The 9,288-nt window shown below is 45.2% G+C and overlaps 1 protein-coding gene across 2 annotated transcripts; it reads right to left on the bottom strand.

Annotated features, from left to right (window-relative positions):
* Positions 1-2,010: 2,010 nt before the first annotated feature.
* On the bottom strand, positions 2,011-9,288 carry zbtb38 (zinc finger and BTB domain containing 38). Of its 2 annotated transcripts, none has more exons than XM_048980140.1 (2): positions 9,072-9,288; positions 2,011-6,959 (listed from the first exon to the last, which is right to left on the bottom strand). In XM_048980140.1, the coding sequence occupies exon 2, from the start codon at positions 6,919-6,921 to the stop codon at positions 3,259-3,261; it is 3,663 nt and encodes a 1,220-aa protein (XP_048836097.1). In that variant the 5' UTR covers positions 6,922-6,959; positions 9,072-9,288; the 3' UTR covers positions 2,011-3,258. The 2 variants fall into 2 exon arrangements, with proteins under 2 accessions (XP_048836097.1, XP_048836096.1); XM_048980139.1 differs by having other exon boundaries at positions 2,011-6,921.

Here is a 9,288-nt window from a genome sequence, read left to right as displayed (position 1 = left end):
GTAGTCAAAGATTTTTCTCAAGTTTATGCTTGCCGTGGAATGAAGTAGTTAAGATTTGCCTGAAATTCATAACCGCTGAATTTTAAAGTAGCGAACTGTGACATCCTATATCCAGCAGGTGGCCTCCGGCGTCGCTACACTGGGTATAATCGTTTATAATCTAGAGGACAGGTTTCAATTTGAAGCTGTGCTATATAACAGGAGCTGTTGGGCTACCATTGCCAAATGGCCCGTAGGTGTGCATTTGTGAGTAACTGGTGTGTGAGTGTACCCTGCGATGGGTTGGTACCCCATCCTGGGTGGTTTCCTGCCTTGCGTCTGTAGCCACCGTGATAGACTCCGGACCCTTTGCGACCCTGAATGGGATAAGCGGTTACATAAAATGGATGGATGAATGTTTGGCTGCCTAACCTGAGTACTTTAATGTATCCATCCACAATATAATGCATGGGAGCTTAGATATTTGAGCTAATTAAATTTCATGTGAATCTGGTGATCTTTTATGCACAGGGAACTTTATACGATTGACTGTGAGGAGATGCGTAGGGTCTGTAAACAAAATACTTTTAGTGTGAATCATGAATCGTGAATTTCATCACCTTTCAGACCAACAGCAGGCTAAACTTAAAGCAAAGGATTTGTAAAAGAAATAGGATTTCAAACTTACCTTCAGGGGACGTTACGTATTTTTTTTACTATGAGATGTAGCATAATGAGTTTAAATAAAAGTGCGATGTACGTAAAATCTCAGTCCAACTGTAAGCATTAGTGTATGGTGTCAAAATTATGTTTGTACCACCTGAAATATTGAGCTGTACCTAAAGCGATGACATGGGTTAATGAGCAACAGTTGGTGTTTGTGTGTGTGTGTGTGTGTGTGTGTGTGTGTATTAGCCTCAGCATGTTTTTGGACTGTGGGGAGAAACCGGAGTACACGGAGGAAACCCCACGATGACATTGGGAGAACTTGCAAACTCCACACACATGTGACCCAGGCAGAGACTGGAACCTGGGTCACAGGTAACCACTGCACCACCATGCCGCCCCTGTGTGTGTGTGTGTGTGTGTGTGTGTGTGTGTGTAAAGTGGTTTTATAATTGAAAAAAAAAAATAGATAGATGTTTCGCACATATTTGGACTATCATTAGACCGAGTCTACAGACAGTTTGAAATGGCTACATTAGGGACAGATAAAATTTATTTATTACATTTTTTTAATTTTCTCAGCTAAATTTTGTTTAGCATTGATATGCGTGAATGTACACCCTCTGCTGGAAGTGAAAGGCACTGCATTCATGATTTCACTCCATTTTGGAGGATGTCAACAAATGCAGATTTTACTGAATCCTTCTTCAGAGCAGATTAGGGGCAGCTTCGTTTTCTAAGAAACCTCAATAACCGTATTTTTCACGTGGCCACTTGAATCTATTACCTTGAATATATTTCCACAGTGCAAATTGTAGAAGTATAATTGAACATTTTTATGATCTTCATTCATCATTCTATCTTCCAACCACTTCTCATGAACATATTATATTTTAAACACATATTTCTTTATGTCAAGGTATTTTTTGTTACTTGTATATACCTATATCACTTAAATTTTATATTTTATACCGCTGAATATTTTATCCTGAAGGCATTCAGGTTAAATATCTCGCTGAAGAGTTATTACTACTTGATTTGGCAATCTTCACTTTATGGCTCATTGCTGTGTCAATGTTCCAGAGAAACTTGGAACGCGGTCCCACGTTGATGAGAATGCAACACTGCCCCCTTCAGGATCAGGTATACAATGCAAATCCGAGCGAACGAGAAGGGGGCGTGTACTTTGGCTTTTACAGACGTGTAGAGACTACAGCTCTACTACTGCGTTTTTTCTCCACAGTGATGAATGCAGGAAGATGTATGAGGTTTAATTTCATTATCCAAGTGGATGTGAGATTAATGTAACCTGTAAAGCTTTGTGACCAAGAATATTATTCCGAACAAAAAAAAGGCAAATAGGTGTAAGAGCGACAAATTGTTGAATTTATTTATGTTTTCATAGCAGGAACTTGTGTCAGGGTGTTGATTGGAAGGTGACTGACAAAGTAATAGATTAAAATGATCCAAATAATCAAATCCCATCAGATAAAATAAATAGAAACAATGTTAATGGGAGAGAAAGCAAAATAAAAATAGCCCATTTCAGATACATAGCCCATGTAGTTTGATAATAGGTTTAACCGCCTAGCCCCCGCAATCTTTTGTCACCGATCAGGCACATGACCAGTTAGTAAAATGACCAGTGAACCCCCCCTCAAAATTTGTCTCAAGCCCTGGTTGGCGAAAAATTACCAAGCCCTCTCTCCCGGGTCATCAAAATCTATTATAGGGTACTAGTGGTTGGTATTATAAGGTTGCCCATCTTCTAGGTCAACCTTAGCAAAAACAATGGATTTTTAATTGCCTGACTGTGTGACACAAATGGCTGCAGTCTGTAAATCTGAAGCATGGTAATGTCTGCGGTGATACGGGGTTGTCCTTGTGTCCCACGGTGAATAAAGGAACCCCATTAGAGGTGGCTCTGAGTCCAGCCTTTTATATACTTCTCCCCCCTCTTCACCAGAGATTTACCCCATAATCACACAATATATGCATGCCTTCTGTTTGTTGATCCCTTCTTATTCATTTCCTTAATTACTGTGTTTAACGACAGTTACGTGTGAAGCACTCGTATGGTGACATAGGTTTGTTACGACGTTGCAGTTTACTGTGGAATTATACATGGTAGAAATGTGGAAGAATTAAATCATCATATGTTACACTTTAAATATTGTATGAATGTGGAAACTTTAATCAGCCGTATGATGAAAATAATGGCACTTCTAAAAGCATACTAATACATAGATCTCGTATTAATGCAAACATACTGAAAGCTTTTAAAGGCGTTAAACATAGAGAAACTACCGTCGCTTAGCAGCTATTTTTCGCAATAAGAAATGAAATGATGGATACTGATTCTACCACAAAGCAGGAGGAAGTTATTTGTTAGCTATTCCCAAAAAGGAAATTTAAAAATATAAAAATAAAAATAACATCTTTTAAAAAAATGAAAAACTACCAATTATTTTTAGAGTGAAGAAAAATATATTATATTTACATAAATATTTTTATTTAAAAAATCTACATAGGTGTACATTATCATATTCAGGTAGGGAATTAAATCATCAATAGATGCAGAAGTAGGGAGTCGGTAAATGCGTGGTTTGCCACCTAACCCAGGGGTCCATTTCTGCTGGGATCCTTTGGCCATATCATAGGGTCATGGTGGAAAGATGTTTCCTCCTTGCAGAGGAACTGAAGTCCAGCTTTGTGATCTGTTCCCATGGGAGGTTTGATGCTTTTCTTGTTGTAGCTGAGCCCATCCTTAAGGTCCCTCTCATAGACACAGGCCTGGCTTTGTAGGTTCTCTGGACCGACTTCGTTCACTCTGTCCTTGGTTACGGCCTCTTCGGCAGGGTACGGGAGCACGGGGCTGTCGCGAAACGATCTCAGCATTTTTTCTCGGGCTTGTTTGACTTCTTGATAACAGTCATTGCTGTTAACCCGCTCCTGCTCCTCTAGCTTAAGGGCTACAGATGAATCTACGTTCAGCTCCCAAGCCTCTTGTTTCGGAGCTCGCTTTGCTCCGGGTATAGCGTATGTAGTCCTTGGTGGTGACTTGCTATCACCATCTCCAAACTCAGCTTTAATTAAGTGCCGTTTTTGGTGTATACTGAGAGCAATGGTCGTTTTGCAGATTTTGGGGCAGTAGTAGCAGCTGTAGCCCTTGCTGTGTTTCTCTATATGCTTTTTCTCGTGGCTCCTCTTGGTGGCGAGATACAGGAAGCGCTGAGGGCAGAAGGCACAATGATAACGCTTCTCCGTGCTCACAGCCCTGGTGGTATTCTCGAAGCAGGTGCCGTTCTCCACACAGGATTTGCAGACGAGGTCCTTGTCTTCCTCGGGGCCATCGAAGCTGTCCCTAGAGGTGCACAGCTTACCACAAACCCGGCAGAAACAGGGGCGGCAAGAAATCACATGTGTCTGCAGCGAGGACAAGGTGAAAAACACGGCACTGCAGGTGTCACACGTATAAGTCATCTTGTCACCACTGGTCTTCGACTGGCTTCTAGTCTCCGCTTTGTCTGATGAGGTCGTGTCGTTTAGGCTGTAGCCCATATCCACGCAGCTCCCCCGAGTCTTGGGTTCTAGGACCTTCATGCCTCCCTTCACATGTCTGCTATGACTCCGTCTTCTCTTACATCTCAACTTCTTTGGTTTTTTCTTAGGTTTGTAGGAATAGTATGGACGCCAAAGTTGGTCTGCCGTGTCATGGTCAGTGGCATCATCGTATGCTTCTGTTTCCCCGCGCGAAGTGACCCCAGTTCTTAGACGTAGGTCTGGGCAATGGCCACTCCTTTCTATGTTGTTCTTCAGGTCTTCCTTGTCCGCTTGACAATGGCTCTTCTTCCTTCTTCTTGAAAAAAGCTTAGAACCTCTTATCCTCCTGCAGACGAGGGCCTCTTCACCAATCTTTACTGTGATCTGGCAGAGAGGAAGAACCCGACTGCCCTCTGATGGTCCTGGACATGCAGGCTTGGCAATGTAAGTTTCGGTTTTCCTCTGATCCCTCCCAAGAAGATAATCAGCCATAGTTTCAGTATGATGGGAAGCACCAGTGAGGGTCTCCAGCCGGTTCTCTAAGTTAAGAGATCTATCATGGTTTTGATCTAGGAAGGGTTTGTCATTTTGGAAAATCTTCAGTGCTGCTGGGGAATTATCATCGCCTTGCCTAATCACAGAAGAAACTTTATTAGCTGGATTTGATGCAAGGGAAGGCATGCAACCATATCTGATGACTGATGGGCCACTGTTGTCATCATAAGTGAAGTTGGTGCACACCTCCTTCATGGAAGACACTGAAGGCCTTGGTCTCAGTGAAGGTACTCCTTCGGAAGACAAGGGCTGAACTACATCTTGGTCACAAGGCTGATCAAAAGTGATGTGGGGAGTCACAGATGCGATCACTTTAGGTGTTGCCATGAATGTTACAGGCGTATTGAACAAAGAATCACTCGAACAGACAACATTTGTGCCATTCTCATCGAAAGAGACCGTGGGTGAGCTGCAACCCAGGGAGAAGGTCTTGTTGGGGGATTCCTCAGGGAAGGTGTGACTGTATGTGTACCGCTTCTTTCGATACTTCATCGGTAGAAGCCTGTAGAGCTTAATGGGATAAATACTGCCCTTGAAACTGCCGTTGGCCGATTTCCTGTTGACGACCATCCGGGGGTCAATCCCGTGGTAGGATTTCTGATGGTTCTTCAGGATGTAGTAGGTCATGAAGGTCTCCAGACAGAAGATGCACTGATAGCGGCGTTCCCCTGTGTGCCAGACCTCGTGCTTGGTGCGGTACTCGGCCAGGGCGAACACCTTGTCACAGTAGTGACACGGGTAAGCCCTGTGCCAGGAGTGCACGTTTTCGTGTCTCCTCAGGCTGGACAGGGTCACGTAGGCCCGTTTACATACAACACATGTGTACACCCTCTTGTCTTTCACCTTCCTGGTTCTTCCATCCAACTCCTGCGGTTCCTCAGTCGACCCCTTAGAAGTCGAGAGGTCGTTTGAGCAGAAAGATGGCTGCAGTGAGATCTCCCTCTCAACTGTACTTTGTTCATCACCTTCAGAAGACCTATCTATGTCCTCTGTACCCCTGAGGCCGCACTCGGTTTCAGTCGTCTGGTCTTTGTTGCACACCTGCTCATGGTTGCGCAGTCGTTTCAGGTGCATGAATTTTCTGCAACAGAACTTGCAAAACAAATACCTTGCAAACCTCTTCTTGGGGATTTGTGAGTGTCTGCTGGGAGTTGCTCTGTTGCCGAGTGTCTCTGGGGAGGAATGGCAGCGGGAGGACAGCAGCGATGGACACGGAGGGCTTGTCACTCGTGCTGAGGCATGCTCGCTCACAGGTAGCTCTGTTGTGCTGCTTACCTGATCGCTGGTATCTGAGGATATGGATGTCAGGGTGGATGCTGTAGGGGTGGCCATAGCGGCAGTTGAAATCTGGCAGTCGCCGCTGGCCGGCACAGGAGTGCCAAGGGCGAGTGTGGCAGGCCTGTGCCGTTTCTTTAGTGGCCCTGAGCTCTGGTATATTTTTGATTTGGGCAATGCCAGAGAGGGAGCCACGCCTTCCTTCTCACCTCCCTGGCTCACAGCATATGAGTGTTCGGAGAGATTGTGCACAGACTCGCATAATGCGGGGGCGGAGTTTTGGGTGAGGAGGAGGTCCGGCTCGGCAGGTCGTCTCCCCTCGCCCCGCAGGCCCAAGGGAGCTCCTGCCTCTGTTATGGAGAAAGCATTGGTGATCCGGGGACCACTGGCACCTTCCACCTCTTCGGCCCGGGCTGTCTCGTTCTTCAGCAGTTGAGGATTGATGGACGTAGGGGTATTGCTTGGACTGGCTGCTTTGATTGGCTGCCGGGATTGGCAGGCGGGCACACTGGGGCCTCGCTTCTCTTGTTCCACCATGTTCTCCAGAAAGGGGATGCCAAGCCTTTTTCCTGCGGCCACCAGCAGCCTGATATCCTCAACACCCGTAGGAGCCACTTTGGAGCTGTAGATGAAGTTAAGGATACAGGCGAAAACCTCGGACCTGAGATCCACCAGCTCCAGCACCTGGCTCGATGAACCAGGCTCGGGAGTGGAGAAGGTGCTCCGGAAGTATCCGCTTGAGGCAGCCAGAACATTGCGGTGAGCCTTGAATTTGATGTCCTCGACCACGATGGTTACGTCGCAGAACAAGCCGCTTGTGCGCTGCTCGTTCAGCGAGCTGAGAATCGCATGGGCGTGGACACTGTCCATCAGGTCTTTGGTGTTGACCGACACCACCGTCATCTGCAGGGAGGGCAGCACGAGCTGTGTTAGTAAGAAGGCTGCAAATCAGAAAGAGGAAGTATTGTCTATGTACGTTGTGTAGGCAACTGGTAATGAAGGACAATACTTTACACAAGGTATCGGAACCATCACAAAGTGCAGTTCATCTACCAATCACTGTACATATATATTGTTATAATTAGATATAATTCACTGTAGGTATAACTATAGTTTAATAGAGCTTTCTAACATTTAACATTTGAATATTGTTGATTTTAATGCATTTTCTAATGTATAGATCTTCTTATTCTGCTATTTATTCTGATCATTTTTGTCCCCCTCTTGTGGATAGACACTGACATTAAAGCACAATTTTATTACACACACACACACACGCACACACACACACACACCTCTAAGCTAGTTTCTTTCTGTGATATCATCTGTGAGCACACAATACGGCCCCCAAAGGCACTTTTTTTTGTCTGTGATTCTCTCAATACATGAATACATGCATAGGCTACATGAAAGGGCCTGTTCTATCTGGGCACGTTTGTTTATGTAAAGGCAAATATCTGTGTAATGCTACGAATTTACATGAATACCCATAAATATTTGCACATTTGCTTACGGTAACATGCGTCCGCTTGTGCATTTCCCATTAGTGCATCATAGTAAGCAAGCAGAAATGTTAAAAAGGCACTTCCTGTGTCTCGCTTATGGCGAAAAATACAACTGGGTCAGAGTTCCTGCCAGATTCACGATCTATGTATGCAAATATAATATTTTCTAGTATGTTTACTATTTGGTATTAGTAATGCAAGTCATGTTTTACACGAAAACAGACGTCATAATGGTTAATGAAATGGTCTCGGCCGTGAGCTGCATCTGTGACTCGAACGGTAACCGCGGACGGTCTCGATAAATACGCGGGGCGCTGTTCTGCTACAGGGGCTGCTGCAAGCCCTTCGCCCAAGAGCATGGCAGCCATTTTACCCACATGTTCACAGAGCGGGGAGACGGCAAGATGGACTCCGGGGAGGAGGCTTTTTGTCTGGTAATATTCGAAGAGCCCTGCCCGCCCGCTTACGATATCTTTCCGTTCCAAGCAGTCAAAACCGCATCTCATTTTTACTCAGATGTTCCTCTGCTTAAAATAAGATTATGCTAAGAAGCTCTGGATGAATTATATAGAAAACCGTAAACAAGAATTTCCACTTAGCCTCCACCCAATGGGCTCTGAGCAGCCTAATATGGTCGACGCTGCTACTGTGGACTCAGTGTTAGCGTCTAACGATACAGGCAAACCCCTGTGTATGAAACCGACGCTCAGACTCATACGCGCCTTATAATGGGGCTCATTTCGAAACCAGTTTCTTCTTTTTCTTCGTATAATTATTAATCAGTGTTATGTTGAGTCAGTGCTGCCACCCAGCTGATTGCTGATAAACCTTAGAGCTCTGACTGCTTGCGACAGGCCTGGTTGCCAAGGCAACATGCTGTGGCGCAGCACTTATTCGGCCGCGGCTGAATCGCAGTAGCGGCTTCGGCTGTCCGGGGATCTGTTCCCATTCGCTGCTGCGGGAAGCCAGCCGCTGCAGCCTGAGGTGAGTGGGAACGAGGAGGTCCACCTGCCCGCCGTGGAGGGACGGCTTTGTCTGCACGCGTGTGTCTGTGCGCTGCGTGAAAAGCGAGACAGTCCGACCGCAGCTGAGCTCGCCACTCACGCCAACCGTGCTTGGCTTCATCCATGTTCATCTTTCTGCTTTCTGCCTTTTTTCGAACATAATATTCCACCCGCAGTATTCATACACCAGGCATCGTTGGTTGTTTAGAAAACTATGCGCCTTATTTTTGCCTGCGCATGCAACCGTCCTTTTGTTTAACAGAAATTTCTGATTTTTCATCATCAAATGCTATTGGCCACACCCTATATCGCGCCTTAAAATAGCAATAACTCAAAGGAACATTGAAATTCCCCTTTTGCATTCCACAGCAAAGTGTAACAAACGGCACGGTATGATATAATCAGTCACATAATCAGCGGAGACATCGTTAATCGATTGCTAAGTGAAGAGCACATGGATAAATCCATTCACATCATCTGCAGCTGCCATTGGCACTTTTGGCTTGAAAACAGTTCATTGTGAAAAAAAACATGCAAAACATACCTGCAAAGAAATAAAATCAGTGAAAACGACGCCGTAGAGCAAAAATTAAGAAAGAGATCATGCTGGGTCCCTCTGCTACACTTTATGTTCTCTACCTTAAAAAATAAACAGTTTGTAAACTGCGAGAAGTGGAAGGCTTTTTTGACAGGACTTGCTGTTGCTCTGTGGTACTGTTAGATGCAGACCTTCTCTCTCTCTCCCTCTCTCTCCAGCATTC

The sequence above is a fragment of the Brienomyrus brachyistius genome, chromosome 17 (genome assembly GCF_023856365.1).
Source record: "Brienomyrus brachyistius isolate T26 chromosome 17, BBRACH_0.4, whole genome shotgun sequence".
Lineage (NCBI taxonomy): Eukaryota > Metazoa > Chordata > Actinopteri > Osteoglossiformes > Mormyridae > Brienomyrus > Brienomyrus brachyistius.
The sequence above is the reverse complement of the archived record's forward strand: the minus strand, read 5'-3'. Positions and strand labels throughout refer to the sequence as shown.